At 51.6% G+C, this 18,210-nt stretch overlaps 1 protein-coding gene across 1 annotated transcript in view; it reads left to right on the top strand.

The window, feature by feature from the left end:
* Positions 1-4,190: 4,190 nt before the first annotated feature.
* Positions 4,191-18,210, top strand: part of PASK (PAS domain containing serine/threonine kinase) — a 34,977-nt gene continuing 20,957 nt past the window's right edge. The window contains 8 exon segments of the mRNA XM_008578360.1: positions 4,191-4,386; positions 6,558-6,790; positions 7,437-7,607; positions 8,499-8,639; positions 9,476-9,610; positions 9,842-10,117; positions 12,052-12,220; positions 15,324-15,484. Coding sequence (XP_008576582.1) covers positions 4,191-4,386; positions 6,558-6,790; positions 7,437-7,607; positions 8,499-8,639; positions 9,476-9,610; positions 9,842-10,117; positions 12,052-12,220; positions 15,324-15,484 — 1,482 coding nt within the window.

Here is an 18,210-nt window from a genome sequence, read left to right as displayed (position 1 = left end):
TTTGCCCTTCATTTTGGAAGGATAGCCTTGCAGGGTAGAGTATTCTTGGCTGACAATCTCTGTCTTTTAGTATTTTGAGTATATCATCCCATTCGTTTCTGGCTTTTAGGGTTTGGGACGAAAAGTCTGATGTTAGCCTGATTGGGGCTCCCTTATAGGTGATTTGACACTCCCCTCTTGCAGCTTTTAAGAGTCTCTCTTTGTCTTTGAGTTTTGTCAATTTGACTATAACATGTCTTGGAGAAGACCTTTTTGGGTTGAATACGTTTGGAGATCGTTGAGCTTCCTGGATCTGAAGATCTGTGATTTTTTCTATACCTGGGAAGTTTTCTGCCACTATTTTATTGAATATGTTTTCAACTCCATCTCCTTTTTCCTCCCCTTCTGGAATACCCATGACTCAGATATTTGAGTGCTTAAGGTTGTCTGATATCTCTCTCAGATTTTCTTCAATGCTTTTGATTCTTTTTTCTTTTCTTTTTGGCTGCTTGTGTTATTTCTTTTTTTTTTTTCCTTTTTGTCTTTTTTCATGACCAGTAACAGGATTGCAACCCTCTGTGTCGCACCCGTACTGCGACCGGCAATGGGATTGCAACCCTTGGTGTCGCGCCCGCCCGCACCGCGCTCAAGCAGTGAGCGGACCGGTCTCTATATGGGATCCGAACCCTCAGCGGGAGTGCTGCTGCACTCACAAGCGCCGCACTCCACCGAGTGTGCCACCGGGCCAGCCCTGCTTGTGTTATTTCAATCAGCCCATCTTCAAGTTCAGAGGTTCTCTCTTCAACTTCCGCAAGCCTGCTGGTTAAACTCTCCATTGTGTTTTTTATTTCATTGAATAACTTCTTCAGTTTGGCAAGTTCTGCTACATTTTTTTTCAGGGCATTGATTTCCTTGTACATTTCCTCTTTCAGGTCCTGTATACTTTTCCTCATTTCATCATGATGTCTAGCTGAGTTTTCTTGTATCTCATTCAGTTTCCTTAGAATTATCACTCGAAATTCTTTTCAGTCATTTCAAGGGCTTTTTGTTCTATAGGATCTACAGCTTGAGAGTTATCCTTTGGTGGTATAGTTTCTTGATTTTTCATATTTCTGGTATCTTTTCTTTGATGTTTATTTATCCACAGGTTTGACACTATTGACTGACTAAGATGTTACTGTGGTTGCCAATTTGGTATGGCCACCTCAGTGACTGCTCAGTTGGCCACTAGTGCCTTGCGTGTGTAGTTGCCTCGGGTCTTGGGCCTCTCCGGGGAGCCACCCCTCTGGTCAGCTTGGACTCTGCCGGGCTGCTGGATCGTGGGGTGGTACCACAGGGTGTGTGGTCTCTGCTGAGCTTCCACCTCCCGTGCTGGACTTCTCCCTGTTTTGTGCGCTCTAGCCCGGGCTGCTGGGATGCGCCGAGGCACCGCAGAGCGTGTGGTCTCTGCAGAGCTTCCCCTTCCCCTGCAGGATGTCTCCCTGCTCTGTGCGCACTAGGCTGGGCTTGGGATGGAGCCGGGTGGCAGCTGTGAAGCCTACCTGCTGGATCACGCAGTGGCGTCCCCACAGGGTGTGTGGTTTCTACGGAGCCTCTGCCTCCCCTGAGGGACGTCTTCCCACTCTGCGCACTGGGCTGGGCTGGGAATGGAGCTGGGTGGTGGTAGTGAAGCCTACCTGCCAGATTGTGCGATGGCAGCCCCGCAGGGTATGTGGTCTCCGCGGAGCTTCCGCCTACCCCGCTGGACGTCTCCCTGTTCCATATGCACTTGATGTTATGTTTTTATAGTTTAAATCGGTGGATTTGTGGGAGAGAGTGACGCTAGGGACCGTCTATTCCGCCATCTTGACTGGAAGTCAACTTTCAGGCATTTCAGAGATGCCACAGAAACAGTACTCTTGGTGAGATGTAGTTGTTCCAAAGTGCGAGGGCTGCTCAGAGTTTTCAAGTCCACTGTATTCTTCATGCTTTTTCCTGGAACTTTTATCTTTTTATCTTTTTTTTTTTTTTAAAGATGACCGGTAAGGGGATCTTAACCCTTGACTTGGTGTTGTCAGCAGCACGTTCTCCCAAGTGAGCTAACTGGCCATCCCTATATAGGGATCTGAACCTGTGGCCTTGGCGTTATCAGCACCGCACTCTCCCAACTGAGCCACAGGCCAGCCCTATCTTTTGTTCTTAAATTCATCTGGCGCTAATTTTTGTACACGGCAAGACACAGGGATGCAATTTTACCTCAAACTATTTAGCTTATTAACCTAACTTCATTTAAAGCTAACACATCACAGTTATTAAGCATCTGCAATATGCCAGCCCTGACTTAGCTCTTTGAGTCCTCACAAGAGTACTGTGAGGTGTGAATTATTGTTATTTACGTTTCACATCTGAGGAAACGGACACTTGAAAGCCATGTTGTCTGTCCAAGGTCACCCGTGCTGGTGAACACTCCACTGATTTTTCATTTGTTGGAAATGGGCTCCACATTGTGTGCCAACCTCCTATGCATGTGTCAGTCTGTTTCTGAAGTTGATTCTTTTCTATTGCTTTTTTTGTTCTTCTTTGTGTACCACCCTCTACTTAGTTTGTGTATCTGTGTGGCATGTTTTCATGTCAGTACCCTGCCACTGGGGTTGGTGGGGCCCTCAGTTTTCCATCCGTCCAAGGGGCCCCTGCCTTGCTAAGTTGAGGAGCTGGTGGCCGAGGTGGGTATTGGCCCAGCCCTAACATGCTGGGAGCCAGGGGCATGAGTGCCGTGGAGACCCCATACTGTGTATTGACACAGGTAAAGTTATAAATCCGACTGACAGGCTGTTAATTACAACAGGCACTGCCCTCCTGTCTCGATAAGTAAATTTTTATGGCCCCCTTGAAAGTCAGGATAGAATTGGGGGGACGGGACTCCTTGGAGTTGCTCACTAGAATATCGTGGTGTGGGAAGGCCTGGCTCCCCTTTTCTCTCCACCCCAGGTGTGTCCTGCATTGGGAAGGGCCTCGTGCACCATATATGGGCACCCTGTCTGCTTTTCCGAGCTCCATCCTTCCTGCTGCTCCTCCTCAGCCAGTTCTCAGGCCTAGGTGTGCTGGCACGGGAGGACCCCTGTGGGAAGAGGTCTGTGTGGGTCTTGGAAGTGGGCTCCAGGCCCTTTGATCAGGAACTCTTAGGCTTGGGGTCAACATGTTGTCTTGGCCCAGTGGTCTCCTCACATTGTGGGGTGAACTCCAGCCAGTGGTTCTGGGATTGGCCACAGCGTCCTCTCGTTTATCTGAAGCCTGGATGACTAGGTGGGGATCTCACTTCCTTCTAGAAAAGGAATTTTGGCTGTGAGGACAGGGTATTGGTAAATGTGTACATGTGTTTCAAGTGCTGGCCAGTGTGAGGGATGGCACTGTTCATTATCTCCACTCTGGGTGCCACATGAATGTGAACATGTGACAAGACCGTGTGGAACTGAACACACACACACACACACACACACACACACACGTGAGGAAAATGCTCTGAAGTCCGAGTGAGGCTGGTGGAGGGGGTCAATGTCAGTTTCCTGGTTGTGACACTATACTGTAGTTGTGCAAGATGTTACCACTGGAGGAAACTCTCTGAAGGGTGTTTGAGATTTTTCTATATTTTTTTCTTATATCTGTGATCTGCATTTGATACAGTTATGTCAAAGTAAAAAGTTAAAGACACAAGCCCCCTGTTTCAGGCCCACTCCAGGCAAAGCAGATTCTCAGCTGTGGCTTCCCTGTTGTTGGAAACTCCCAGGTGATTTTGTGTGCAGCTGGTTGGACTTCCTGGTTTGGAGAAAGCCGGGGTCCAGGGAGCCATGCAGACCCTTGCTGTGGGTGGGTCCTTCTGGCAGCAGTGGTGGTTGTCCTGGCCTGGAGTGTTTTGGTTCATGTGGACTGCAGCCCTGCCCTCCCTCTTTGTTTTTTCTTTCTGTTTGCTTCTCTTTTCCACACCTTCCTGTGTATTTCTCTGACAGAACTTCTTTTAGCACAGCTTTGGACTGACTGTGCTCACATTGTACGTTCTGACCCAGGATGGCAGCTGGGTGTGCGTCTTCTAGGGCTGGGCTTAACTTAGCATTGTGAAGAATTAGTTGGTTAAACTGCCACTGTGTTCTGCACTGCAGATGTTAATCATGTTCAATTTGTCTTCTAGTTGACCACAATTAGAGGTGGAAGCTTGGCGACTGGCCCACCATCTTACGATGGAGGAGAGAGGCTTAGTGGCCTTTGAGGAGGACTGGAGATGCCTGGCTGGGAGCCTCCTCTTGCCTGCACCGGTGGAGGGTCCAGCCGCACAGACCACCTCTGAGCCCAGCAGGTCATCTTCCTGGGCCCACAGACACCTGAGCAGAAAGAACGGGCTTTCTAAACTTTGCCAGAGTAGAATGGCACTCTCTGGTAAGGACCTCCTGATCATGTGGGCATCAGCGTTGAAAAATGAAAACATGGAGTCATTCTCTTTTCTCCCCATGGAAACCCTTTTGTCAGTGATTTTTTATTTTTATTTTTGTTTTGTTTTAAAAGGTGACTGGTAAGGGGATCTTAACCCTTGACTTGGTGCTGTCAGCACCACGCTCTCCTAAGTGAGCTAACCGGCCATCCCTATATAGGGATCCGAACCCATGGCCTTGGTGTTATCAGCATCACACTCTCACAAGTGAGCCACGGGCTGGCTCTCATCAGTGATTTAAAGTCAGCAATTCTGTTCTTGCAGAGAAAATTTATTTGTTTGGGTGCTTGGCACCACTGGCAGACGATACTGGCAGGACCCTTGCCTGCTGCTTTTGTTCTGCTCTGATTCTTAGGCATTCACCTGTCCTTTTTGGGCAGGGTTGGAATTCACCTCCACATTTCAGGGTTGAATCAGAGCAGAATGTTATTTCTTGCTTCAGTGTTTGTGAGAATGCTGTCCTAGGCTAGGCTGTATTAAAAGTGAAATAAAGTTTGCTAGTTTAGCCTAGTAAATCTTTAAGGACTCTGCACAGCAAGTGCAGATTTTCCATCTGGACACAGAGACAAGTAAGACAATGTTCCTCCCGCATCACAGAGATGAGCACAAGGGCAGCTAACTTCATGGTTCAGGTGGCAGGGCACCCAGTGCCCACAGTTTACTGATTTTCCCAAGAGTCAGTTGGCACCTCCTGAGCTGACACTGCATGGCCCTGGGCCACATCAAGGAAGAAAGCGTTGCCTGCATTTGAGGGGCTCGCTGCCTGCTGGGGGGGCTTGAGGAGACTGCAGGGTGCATGCTTGAAATTGGGGTGGACCTTGAAAATGGGGAAGTCCCTTGGGATGACAGAGATGGCCAGGATCACAGCAGACAGCTGCAGGGAAGGGAGGTGGGATATGACTTCAAGGATGAGGACAGTTTGACACAGGAGGGTGTTGGGGCTGAGCTGTGCACTGCTGTGTCTAGAGGGAGGATGGACCTTGCAGCTGGAGCAGTGGGTCCTGTGGAGAGGACCAGAGACACTGTAGGGAGCGTCCAGCTGTGAGGCCCAGCAGTGTGGGCTTCACTTGGGGCGTGGAACAGGGACACTCTCAGTGGAGCGTGAGGAGGGGCTGAGCCACTTGGTGACTGCTGCCCGGGAAGAGGAGGGGACACGGAGCAGCCGTGTGGCTTCCAGCCTCAGAGAATTGTCGGCAGAGGCCATACCTGACAAAGTCAGGGGATCCTGGATGAGGACGCGGAACAGAGAGGATGGGGTGGGAGGGAAGTGGAAGAGGCAGGTCTAGTGTGTTTGGTTTTGAGTCACTGGAAAAATAGAGGTGATGTTCACTGAGATGGACAGAGGGCAAGCTGGCAGTTGGAGCCCAGGGGAGAGGTCAGGGCTGGAAGTCTAATGTGGGAGTCATCAGCACATTTATATTTTAAGTGTATTTAATGCTACCAAGGAGTGGATAAGTTAGAGCCAGGGTCCCCCTCAGTGGTGAGAGGTCAGGAAGGTGGGAAGGAGCTCGGGTGTTCTGGGCTGAGGGCAGGTGATCTAGGAGTGGCCCTGATAAGTCGAGTAGGGGGAGGACTGAGACCTGACTGTTGGGTCGAGTGTGTTGGGAGGCACTAGAGACATTGCTGGGGGCAGATGTTCTGGACAGCAGAGAGTGCACCTGACAGTTGGACCAGAAGGTGGGGGAGGTTTGGGGAGCAGGCAGCTCTTGGATTGTGAGATACCTCCCAGGAACAAGTGACGAGGCAGTAGCTGGAGGGGCTGTGGGGTGTTGGGAGACTGACAGGGAGAGAGGGAACGTCTGTTAGAGAGAGCTCCTTGGAGGGGTGGAAGGGAAGGGAACGTAGGATGTAATCTAGACACAGAAATGTTAGTCTTGGGCCCTTTGTGCTTCCGAGAGGACATTGCTCTATGTTGCTACTAAGCACCTGATGGTTGTTTGATGGATTCTGGGGACTATGTTCAGATGCACACTTAAGAGTGTGAATCAGCTCTGCAGGTCAAGTGAGTCCTTGGATGCTCTGCAGGAGCTGGTGGCAAGGGCTGTGTGCTGTGCCTGTTTGAGAAGCGAGCTCCTGGCAGCCGTGTGAGGTCCAAAGCTTGCTTTCCTTTTCTTTCCAGAAGACAGATGGAGCTCCTACTGTCTATCATCACTGGCTGCCCAAAACATTTGTACAAGCAAACTGCACTGCCCTGCCGCACCTGAGCACGCAGACCTGGCCGGGTCCCTGGGCAGCACGTCCTGCTGCTCCCTGCTGCAGGGCTTGTCTTCAGGGTGGTCTGCACCCCTGCTCCCAGCCCCTGTGTGCAACCCTAACAAGGCCGTCTTCACTGTGGATGCCAGGACCACGGAGGTATTTGCTTTGGTTTGAGACGCAGCCATAGATATGGATTTAGGGTTTGTGCCTTGAACCTGTAATCTCTAACGGAGGGATTTGTGTTTTAAATGAAATTAGAAAAACCTTTGGTTTTACCTATATAGAAACAAAAGAGATAAGAATTTGGAGAACTAAATACAAATCAATCAAAACAAATTTTTCTTATCAAGGAAAGTGATGAAGTGCGTTACGCACTTGTGCTTGCTGAAGTGTCAGGTCAGCCTGAGTGAGCATGGGTAGTTGATCTTTGGATTAAATGCCTTTGCATAACGTACATTCTTATGTAAGTAACTGAAATTGTTGAACAGAAGTTTGATATAAATTCTCGCATCTTCTTCACAGTCTGCATTGTGTGTCATGTGCCTATTTTGGCCGGTGGGGACACCTGGTTCGGTCTGCACCGACCTGGTTCGTTCACACAAGGTTGGAAACCGGGGGCCCTGGGCTGTGAGTGTCGCAGTTTGTCTATTGATGGAAGAACGTTGGAGGTTGCTGCCGGGAGGAGATGGTCTCTGGGCTGTCCCTGGCTGGTTCCTGTGCCGCCCTTCTCCTCGGCTCTGTTCTCAGGAGTGAGAGGAGCTGCTGGTGATGCGTGCGTCCTTTCTGCTCCCTACGACTCCAGATCCTGGTTGCCAACGACAAAGCGTGCAGCCTCCTGGGGTACAGCAGCCATGACCTGATTGGCCAGAAGCTCATGCAGTTCTTCCTGAAGTCGGATTCTGAAGTGGTTGAGGCCCTCAGTGAGGAGCATGTGGAGGCTGACGGCCATGCCGCTGTGGTCTTCGGCACTGTGGTGAGTGGGGTGCAGGGCGGGGGCCCTTGGCCTGGCTTCCAGACAAGAGCAGCCTGTGGTGGGAAGAGCTCTGACTCCCCCACCCAGAGCTCTGCTGCTGAGGGTCGGCAGCACCGGGCAACTTCAGCTTCTCCAATTAAATCATCACCATAGGTGCTGTTTCCCCTGCTTCAACTCAGGTGGGGGCTGGGGCCCCTTTAAAAAGGAAAGCAAAGCAGAAACAGAAACAGGATGGTGGTTGCTGCTGGGCTGCCTCAAGGGACGTCTTGGAGCACCCCTCCGTTTGTTTGATGGATGTAGCCTGAGGAGCATTTTGCATACCTGCAGGCACCACATCAGAGTCCCAGAAGAGTCATAACCTCCTTCTGTCTGTACTGATTCTTACATCCAAGTTTACATATTCCATGTGCTCAGTGTTTCTTGGAGGGGAGGGTGGCGTGTGACTGGGGTGTGCTGATCCACTCACTGTGCTGATGTGTCGCCCTGGACCCTGATGGTGAGCTCAGTTAGGTGTGGAAGACAGAGCCCCGGGCGTGGAGATGACTTGGACAGGATCAGTTGCATCAGAAAACTACCGATTCAAGAGACTGGCTACTAAGAAGAAAAAAAATTAAGATGTATTAGTGTCTGTTTCTTTAAGACATAATAGATACTGCTTTCTTTCCTGCTATACTACCATGAAGGTGAGGATGAAAAAAGAATTTCTTGATAAAACATTCACTCAGATTGTAGCATGAAGTATCAGAAACCTTGTTTGTACTTCGGTAAATTTCTGAAGTGTCAGGCAGCTGAGCAGAGGTTGAAGACTCCTGGAGTCGGGAGCCTCTCCTGGAGGCAGGTGTCCCCTGTGCTGGTCTGTGCACCCAGGTGCGAGCCTGTATGTGTCCACAGGTGGACATCATCAGCCGCAGCGGGGAAAAGATTCCGGTCTCTGTGTGGATGAAGAGGGTGCAGCAGGAGCACAGCCTGTGCTGCGTGGTGGTCCTTGAGCCCGTGGAGAGGATCTCGGCCTGGGTCACTTTCCAGAGCAATGTGAGTTTGTGTTTTGTGTCTTGGCCGTAGGCAGCTTTGCCTCGCCTCCCAGACCCTGGAATGCCATGTCCTCCTCCCCTTCCAGCACGTTAGCAAACGTGCTCCCCGTCCATGCCTGTGGGAAGAAAGAGCGTGAGGAGTCGGAGGGTCCGACCCTGCTGTGCCTCTTACTAACTGTGTGTGCTTTGTCAAGGAACCTAGTCTTCCTGTGCCTCAGTTTCCTCATCTGTAATGTGTGAATAGAATTGTTTTAACACTGGGCCGGCCCAGTGGCGCACTGCTACAGTGCGCTGCTTGGGAAGCGCAGTGGCGCTCCCACCGAGGGTTCGGATCCCACATACAGACCGGCCACTCACTGGCTGAGCGAGGTGCGGGAGCAACATCGAGGGTTGCGATCCCGTTGCCAGTCCTGGTCCGGTATGGGCGCGACACTGAGGGTTGCGATCCGTTGCCGGTCACGAAAAAAAACAAAAAGGAAAAAAAAAAAAAAAGAATTGTTTTAACACTTAAATGAAATTATATATGTAAAACCCTCAGAATAGAGGCTGGCATTAGAGAGAGCACTTGAACACAAGCTGGGAATTTAACAGTGAACCTCTCAGTGTGCCAGGGCTTCTGAAGACCACCTCAAGAAAGTCAGCAGTTTGGGTACTTCTGGTGGAAGGAGAAAGATGAAGCTCCTGTGGAAGTCCCTTTGTGTGCCTCTCGCTCCTCTGCCGTAGAAGCCGTGTTAAGGGTCTTGCTTTCAGCTTGCAGGTGTTGAAGTTTAGTGAGGTGTAAAGCTGAAGTGCGAGCAGCTTTTAACGTACTGCTTATGAGTGCTGGGTTTTCTCCAGGGAACCATCACGTCATGTGACAGTCTCTTTGCTCATCTCCATGGGTATGTGTCTGGGGAGGACGTGGTCGGACAGTGCATCACGAACCTGATTCCTTCCGTGCAGATCCCACCTCCCGGCCAGCATGTCCCAAAGGTAGGACCCCTGACCACATGCCTTGGCTCCCTGGTTGGGGCTCTGCGTTTCCTGGGGCAGGTGGGGCCCTGGGAGAGGAGGAAGGAAGAGCAGCAGGATGTTCTTGGAACCTTCCCCATGATGGTGTTGGGGTGGGGTGGGGGGCGGGGACTTCAGATCTGAAGCAGCCCAGACTCAGCGCTCCGTCCATGCGAAATGCTGCTTCAGCCAAATGACATGCCTTTCTTCCAGGACCTCAAGATTCAGAGGTCTGTCGGCAGAGCCAGGGATGGCACCACCTTCCCTCTGAGTTTAAAACTGAAACCTAAACCCAGCAGCGAGGAGGCGGACGATGGCGAGGCAGACGATGGCGGGGCGGGCCCCACCCAGGGTTACTGGGCATCTGTCTGGGTGTTCTGTACCATCAGCGGCCTCATCACCCTCCTGCCTGACGGGACCATCTACGGCATTAACCACAGCTTCGCGCTGATGCTGTTCGGTTATGGAAAGACTGAGCTCCTGGGCAAGGTGGGGCTGCCCTGGACACCTGCCCCCCCTGCCTCTGAGGAAGCTGGCCTGCGTTTGTCACGGGTCCTCATGCAAGATGGGCTGTCTGGCCCCCTGACTTTACCTGGGAGGGACCTTGGGCCCAGTGAGGGATGTCCCTACTCACAGCCGCCAGCTCATTTCTCCAGACCCCACGCTGGTAACCATTCCTGGACCATCTCCAGGGTCACCTAGAGGAGGGAGAGGGGTGCTGTGCTGGGAAGCCTGTTCCGAATAAGACCTGGCCTGATGGGCAGAACGAGGGTTTACGTCACAACTAAGGATTCACTTCACACCCCACAGGCCTCGCTTGTCCTCACATCCCCTGAGCATGTCTGTGGTCAGGGTAGGAAGAAGGGGTTTCTATAACATCTCTTCCTAGTACTGGGTTTTATCCAAAGTCCTTTAAACACAGAGAGGTGGAAGTCTCCATACACCAAGAGCCGGGCCCATCAGGGGTTCTAACTGCCCCTTTTTTCCTTAGCAAGAACTATGCCATCAGACCAGCACAGCCAAAGTTATGTATTTTGGTCACAAATCAGTCCTTGAGGCCAAGCTTAGTGGAGATGGCTCATTTCGCTCCAGGTGGTGTCAGCTGGGGGTGACTTGCAGGTTGGGGTGGCATCCTCCAAGGTCTCATTTGCTCATCTGGTTGATTGGGACGGCAGCTGGGGTGCTGCTTGGCCCCTCAGAGGACAGTGTCCAGGATTTAAGAGTGAGCGTCTCAGGCACCTTCCGCTCCTGCAGTCCTCTTCCTGTCAAGGCAGTCCCAGTGGTGGTCCTGGACCCACTGGGAGGGGTCACAGAGTCCCACTTGGTGGAGGAGGGTCATTGGGGAGGAAGAGGTTGTGGGGCAGCCTCTGAGGCCGCCTGAGGCCCCCTCCTCCTGACATACCTGTGTGCCGGTGCCCCTGGGTCCTGGATGCAGGTGCAGGCCTGAGGCCCTGTAGGCTTTCACATGGGGCTTGCTTCAAAGGGAGGGGCCTGCCCTCTTGTCACTCACACTGAGGTAAACACTGGGATGCGGTGGCAGCCAGTCAGAGCTTTCTAACCTCACTTGAGGCTCCAGAAGGAGGTCTCTCTGTTCTCTGACAGCAATACTAAAAGGTAAAATTAAGTTAATCAAAGGCAGTCAGCACAATTCCTGGATGAGGGTTGGGAAGTCCTTTCAGGGGTTTCCTGTGTGTGGGCATATGTGTTCTCCATGGGGTTAGAGCAGGTTCCAGATATTCATGGCCATGGTAGCTGTCCAGCATGGGGTCACACGCAGGTTTAGAGGGACTGTCTGTGTGAGCCGCTCCTGGCTTGGGAGGAGCCTGTAGGGCCCTGTGGTCCCTTCATGCTGGGCATACACCATTGTCCTGTAGGTCCTTAAGCCAACTAGTGAGGCGTGTCAGGTGAAGTTTGCAAACACAAATCCCAGGTCTGGGTGAATGTGGGGTCCAAGGCCAGATGTCTGCTTGGAAGACATGTAGATACTGGTACAACTTATCTCAGAGTATGTTAATTTTTTTTTTTTCATAAGAAAGAGGGGAAAGAAATCATGAATTAAATGTTGTGCATCAGAGGGTTTTAGGCCAGTCAAAGGGATTTTTTTATTTTTATTTTTTAAAAGATGACCGGTAAGGGGATCTTAACCCTTGACTTGGTGTGGTCAGCACCACGCTCTCCCAAGTGAGCTAACCGGCCATCCCTATGTAGGGATCCAAACCCACGGCCTTGGTGTCCTCAGCATCACACTCTCCTGAGTGAGCCACGGGCCGGCCCCGTCAAAGGGATTTTGACCTGAGGTCTTTCCTAATCTCAAGGAATGAACCATCCAGAGACTTGCTCATGTTATTTTTATTTCTTCCCCAGGAGGGTTGGTCCAGTGTGGATCCTTCCAGGTTCTGAGATGTCACTGTTTTGTTTCCTAGAATATCACTTTCCTGATTCCTGGTTTCTACCACCACATGGACCATGCATATGACAGTTCTTTACATCTGCCAGACCTGGCCAACTGCCTGGACATCGGCAACGAGAGTGGGCCTGGGGAGGTGACCTCAGACCCCTGGCAGGGCTGGGACCTGGCTGGTGGGGCCCAGGGTAAGACATGACCTCCTCCTCCCAGGTGTGCTTGTGTCCTCCCAGCCCCACCCACATAGCCCCGCGCCCCTCAACAGGGCCAGGAGGGGCAGAAGGCACGACTCCTTGGACACCGAGGGCTGGGGGGCGGGTGGGCACAGGGTGGGTTGGCGGCTGTTTCCCAATTGATGTTCCTCTGTGTCTTTCACTGGGCCTTATGTTCCCAGGGAATGTGACACTGTGTGTCCTTGCAAATGTGTGAGCACAGAGAAGAGGAACAGAAAACGCTCTGACTGCCTCGCTGCGTGCCAGAGTTGAGACCCATTAGCTCGTTGACAGTCTTGTCTTTTTAAAGGAAATTTATGGAGGCTCATGTAGGTTAAGATTTAACTTAGGTAGCTTATGAGATTATTTCCTAGATAAAATTTCTAGCAGTATTTATGATTTAATTATATTTATCCCTCATAGTTTTAACTTAACATTTTTTTTTCCTTTTTGTCTTTTTTGTGACCGGTAACGGGATCGCAACCCTCAGTGTCGCGCCCATACCGTGACCAGCAACGGGATCGCAACCCTCAGTGTCGCGCCCACACCGCGCTCAACCAGTGAGCGGACCGGTCTCTATATGGGATCCGAACCCTCGGCGGGAGAGCCGCCGCGCTCCCAAGCACCGCACTCTACCAAGTGCGCCACCGGGCCAGCCCTTAACTTAACATTTTAAATTATATCAACAAATACTCCCGAGTCACTATTGTATGAACAGTATTAGGTGCATGGTGTGTGAAGAGAGTGTGAGCATAAGGCTTCCTGTCCTGAGGGATCCGCTCTAGCTTGGAATACTGGGAGGGTGTGGAACCTGCTGATGCATGGGCAAAGCCGGTGCCTAAGCCCTGGAGGAGCGGGTGCCTGGCTGCCTCCATGGTGCCCACCTTTCTGTTGTCAAGAAAGGAGGAAGAGCTGTACCCCGGCTCTGCCTTGGGATGCCTCAGGCTTGGTCTCAGAGTGCTCCCAGCTCTGCCTTGGGGTAGTCCCAGCTCTGTCTCAGGGGCTCCCAGCATGCTTGGCCAAGCTCTGCCTGCCTGGAGTATGGGCTATTGGGTGTGTTTCTAGAGTCCCTGGGCAGTGTGGGGCCCATGGATCTAGGTGCTGTGGTGCGGCTGGGCTGTTGGGGGGGGGGTTTCTGCTCTCCCGTGGGAGGGGACAGAGTACTGAAACAAGAAGACCATGAGGGACAGACAGACCGCAGGGTGAAGCGTGGTGGGCCGTGCTCTTGCAGTGCTGTCCTGCACGTTGTGAGCTCAGGGTTTTTTTGTTTTTTTTTTTTGTCTTTTTTCCGTGTCCGGCAACGGTTCGCAACCCTCAGTGTTGCCCCCGCACCGGACCGGGGACCGGCAACGGGATCGCAAGCCTCGGCGTTGCTCCCGCGCCTCGCTCAGCCAGTGAGCGGGAGCCGGTCTGTATGTGGGATCCGAACCCTCGGATGGGAGCGCCGCCGTGCTTCCCAAGCGGCGCACTATCCAGTGCGCCACCGGGCCGGCCCCGTGAGCTCAGGGTTTTTGAATAAACATGTAAGTGGATTCAACATAGCCATTGACGAAAAATACAACTTTATGGGCCAGCCCGGTAGCGCACTTGGTAGAGTGCGGTGCTTGGGAGCGCGGCGGTGCTCCCGCTGAGGGTTCGGATCCCATATAGAGACCGGTCCACTCACTGGTTGAGTGCGGTGTGGGCGCAACACCGAGGGTTGCGATCCCGTTTCCGGTCGCGGTACGGGCGCGACACCGAGGGTTGCGATCCCGTTACCGGTCATGAAAAAAGACAAAAAGGAAAAAAAAAATACGACTGTATGGTATCTGATTGGCCTGGTGAAGTGGACAGTTATCATCAGACACAGTTTAGCTTTCTGGGCTCAGTGTGAGATTTCTTCAGCTCTGGCTCATTCCCAGTAGTGCCTCGTTCAGGGCATCAGAAGCTGATTGTAACATCTTGTTTTAAAAGATGCTTTGATAGGGTGTTGACTCTTCAAATGCCAACTTTTCCTAACACGGAGCTTCTCTCCTCCTGTGTGGGCTTCTCTGCCTGCGAAGGTTGCTCTTTGTTAAGTCTTTTTTCCCCATCACTGATTACTTTCCCCTTCCCCTTTCCCTAGAATTCCAGATTCCTCTGTGTGTGCGTGTGTGAACGAGGGCTCAACACATGCTCTTTGTAGAATATTTGGGAGAAGAGAGGAGGGGCCATAAAATTTCTGTCCCTTTCTCATTGTTTCCTTGAGATAAGTTCTGAGAAGTTGAATTTTGGGTTTGGAGAATGAATGCCTTTGGTAGCTATTGTCAAAAATGCCCCTTGGAGGGTTGTGCCGAGCCGCCCAGCTGTCCCTGTCTCAGAGCAGGCTTCCATCAGCCAGGGGCTGGGATTTTTTCTAACATCCTTCCTAATCCAGATATTTCACTCATTTAACCGAGAAACATGCGCTGGTCCTCTGCTGTGTGCCAGGCCGTGTTGCAGGCCACACTCTGCCCTCAGAGAGCCAGGTGGGGAGGCAGGTGCTGCTGCAACAGGTGTGGGAAGCGAGGAGAGCCCAGGAGGAAGAGCAAAGGGGGACCAGGGGGTGCAGTCTCAGGAATGGCGGGCCAGGGAGGCCAAGGCAGCCATGCAGATCTGTAGGGGACAGTGCTCCAGGCAGCAGGAGCAGCCATCCAAAGGACCAGCACACCCCAGGTGTGGTGGGGAGGCCAGGATAGCTGGCCAGAGAGGGCCATGTGGAGAGAATGCGGGGAGTCGGGCCACAGGGCAATGGGGCCATAGCAGGGATGTTGCCTCTTTCCTGGAGTCAGATGGGAGCCCTTGGAGGACTTTCTACAGCTGACGGACATGCCCCGACTGTGGGGCCAGGACCAAGCAGCAGGGGTACCAGGAGGCTGAGAGTTGGTGCTGGCCTGGAACCAGGGTTTCTGTGCGGTGGTGAGAGGGGATTTATCAGGACATGCTGTGAAGGTGTGGCTGACAGGAGGTTTCTGAGATCAAGTCATCCCCCTCCTGTGCTCATGAGTTACCGGGAAATGAGATTTGTTTCAGCAGGGTGTGCCTGTGGATGGAAAACATTCTTTTCTGATGTTGCTGCTAGATCCAAGGGTTAATGTTGTTCTTGCTGGTGACCATGTTCTGCCACGAGATGAGGCTCTAAAGCCAGCGGGAAGTCAAGAAGTCTTCCCTGGGACTCAGACCCACCCAGAGACTGGAGGCCACCCCCCTGCCTCCCCGTCCTCTCAGCCTGCTCCCAGGTAAGTCCCTTGGTGGGAGGTTGCAGGTTTACTGAAAGTCAAGGCAGGCGGTAGGTAGATGAGGAACGCTTTAGAGAGAAAAGTTCAGCTTATTAGTGATAATAGGAATAGGTCATGTGCACTGGGTGCCTGCTGTATCCCACACACAGTAACAGCTGCTTTTCCTGCCTGAGTCCTCACCAGTCTCTAGGAGAATACACCATTAATATTACTCCAACGTTATGGATAAGGAAGTGGGCCATCAAGAGTTTAGGAACATTTAGGTAGATTTCAGAGAACTGGTATAAGTATAATTTTATCATTTGAAATCATTCGAAGCTGTTTAATTTGTACATTTTAAAATAAAGTATTCTATTTAGGGCTGGCCGGTTGCTCAGCTGTTTAGAGTGCAGTGTTATAACCCCAAGGTTGAGGGTTTGGATCCCCCTACCAGCCAGCCACTGAAAAGAAAAACAAATAAATAAAAACAAAGTATTGTATTTAGAGTAAAGGAAATTCATATTAGAGAATTTGAAAAATTTGGGAAAGTAGAAATAAAAAGCTCACTCATTCTCTCCTCACAGTCCTATTGTGCATAGTATTTTGGTGTGTTTTTAACTAGGTTTCCTTCCCCACTCAGCACCCTCACTGCCTGGGGTCAGGGCTGCGTCGGGACGCCTGTCCTTGCACGACCTACACATTGCTTCCGTCTGCCTGCCTGTGCTCATGGTTGTATCTGAGATTGTTCTGCACTGTCGTGTTTTCCAGTCTTCTCGAAATTATTTTAAGAATGTGTAATACATGAATGTGTGTGTGTGTTTTTTTATATACAGAAAAATAATGGTAAAAAGTGAAAATCCCTTTGCCATCTCCCATCCTCCCCTCTCCAATCCCACTCTTTCTCCCAAGGGGACCACTGTCAGCAGTTAGAACCTTCCAGAACTTTTTCCTGTGCATGTGAATATGAATGTATGTTATACATATGTGTGCACGTGTGCATATGTATGCTTGTGTATAACTACTTTTGTTTCTTTAACACAGCTGGGATTACACTGTGCACATTGTCCTAAGCGAGCGCGCGCATGTGTGTGTGTGTGTGTGTGTGTGTGTGTGTATTTATACATGTCTTAAAGATCTTTCTGCGCAGTGTTTCCTCAAAACCAAAACCTCCTAGAAGCACCATAGATTATGGAGCTGCCGCTTTCCTTCTGATAGATGTCGCGGTGTTTCCTGTCATTTGCTTAGACTCCCTTTTTCCTATGGAACTGTGGGATCCACTTTTGACAGTATGAGAAGTGTAACTGCAGGCTCTGCTTGCCGTGTGCTCATCTGTAGATGAGGCAGAGTCCTCCCCTGCCTAGGGGTGCCAGGAACCTGAGTGGGATGACCCTGGTCAATTCCTGGGCCTGGCCAGTGGCGCTCACTAGTGTCAGCTGCGGCTCCCTTGCCACGCGCCCCGAGGACAGGACATCTCTGTGGAGGCACACAAGGTTCTGCTCTGCCAACTGTTCTTCTCAGCACCTTGGGCAAAGTTCACCTTCTGGGACTTGTATAGTGAAGCACTTGCACCAGATTGGCTGATTCCTCTGTTTTCTCTTGGACATTTTTGGACCTCATAGTCCTAGGAACTTAGTTAGCATCTATCACACGTACAGCACAGTTAGTTGCTACAGAGAGTCATTCATTCATTCAGTGATTTACTCACTCATTCACTTTTTCAGCAAATAAACATTGCAAAAGACTTGAAGGCTCACCCCCAAGAATTATGGTCTAGTCAGAAAAATAGGCTAGAACAGCGGGAACTTGCAAGGTCGGCACGCGTGAAGGAGGAGGGAAGCAGGACGCAAGGTGACTGTGAGGCGCTTCCTCCTGAGCGCTCTCCTTTAACCCTCCCAGTAACCCGGGAGCTCAGCCTTAGGGTGTTTAGTGAGTTGATGGCGAAGCTGAGTGTACCCTTAGACTGTGGACAGGCGCTGAAGAGACCCCAGCGAAGCCCTCAGACAGTGGGCGAGGATCTCGCATGTCCCCAGTGCTGGGCTGCTGCCTCCTGGCTGCAGGACCTGTGGTCCTGGGGCTGCCCTCAGTTTAGGTCCCAGAACTCGGCAGAGAGGAAGGGAGGGGGCCCCTGCCCCTGAAGACTCCCCTGGAAGCTACACCCCTCACTCCACATGGGACAGAATTTAGTGACTTGCCAGTGCCTGGCCACCAGGGCAGCTGGGGACTGTCCTCTTGTTTTCTGGGTTGCTGCCATGCTAAAAATTGGGGATTCTTTTTTTTTTTTAAAGATGACTGGTAAGGGGGTCTTAACCCTTGACTTGGTGTTGTCAGCACCACGATCTCCCAAATGAGCCACGGGCCGGCCCTAAAAATCAGGGATTCTACAGGTTCATAATCTTTTTTTTTTTTTTTTTCCCCTTTTTTTTTGTCTTTTTTCGTGTCTGGCAACAGATCGCAACCCTCAGTGTCGCACCCGCACCAGACCGGGACCGGCAACGGAATCGCAACCCTCGGTGTCACCCCCACACCTCGCTCAGCCAGTGAGCGGGAACCGGTCTGCATGTGGGATCCGAACCCTCGGCGGGAGCGCCGCCGCGCTTCCTAAGCGGTGCACTGTAGCACTGTGCCACCGGGCCGGCCCCAGGTTCATAATCTTTTAACCAAACTGTTGAAATTCAAAGAGCCCCGAACATTAAAAGTTTTTTCCTGGGCCGGCCCGGTGGCGCACTGCTACAGTGCGCCGCTTGGGAAGTG

The sequence above is a fragment of the Galeopterus variegatus genome, unplaced genomic scaffold, assembly GCF_000696425.1.
Source record: "Galeopterus variegatus unplaced genomic scaffold, G_variegatus-3.0.2 Scaffold1671, whole genome shotgun sequence".
NCBI lineage: Eukaryota > Metazoa > Chordata > Mammalia > Dermoptera > Cynocephalidae > Galeopterus > Galeopterus variegatus.
Note: the sequence above shows the minus strand (reverse complement) of the source record. Positions and strands in the feature narration are given on the sequence as shown.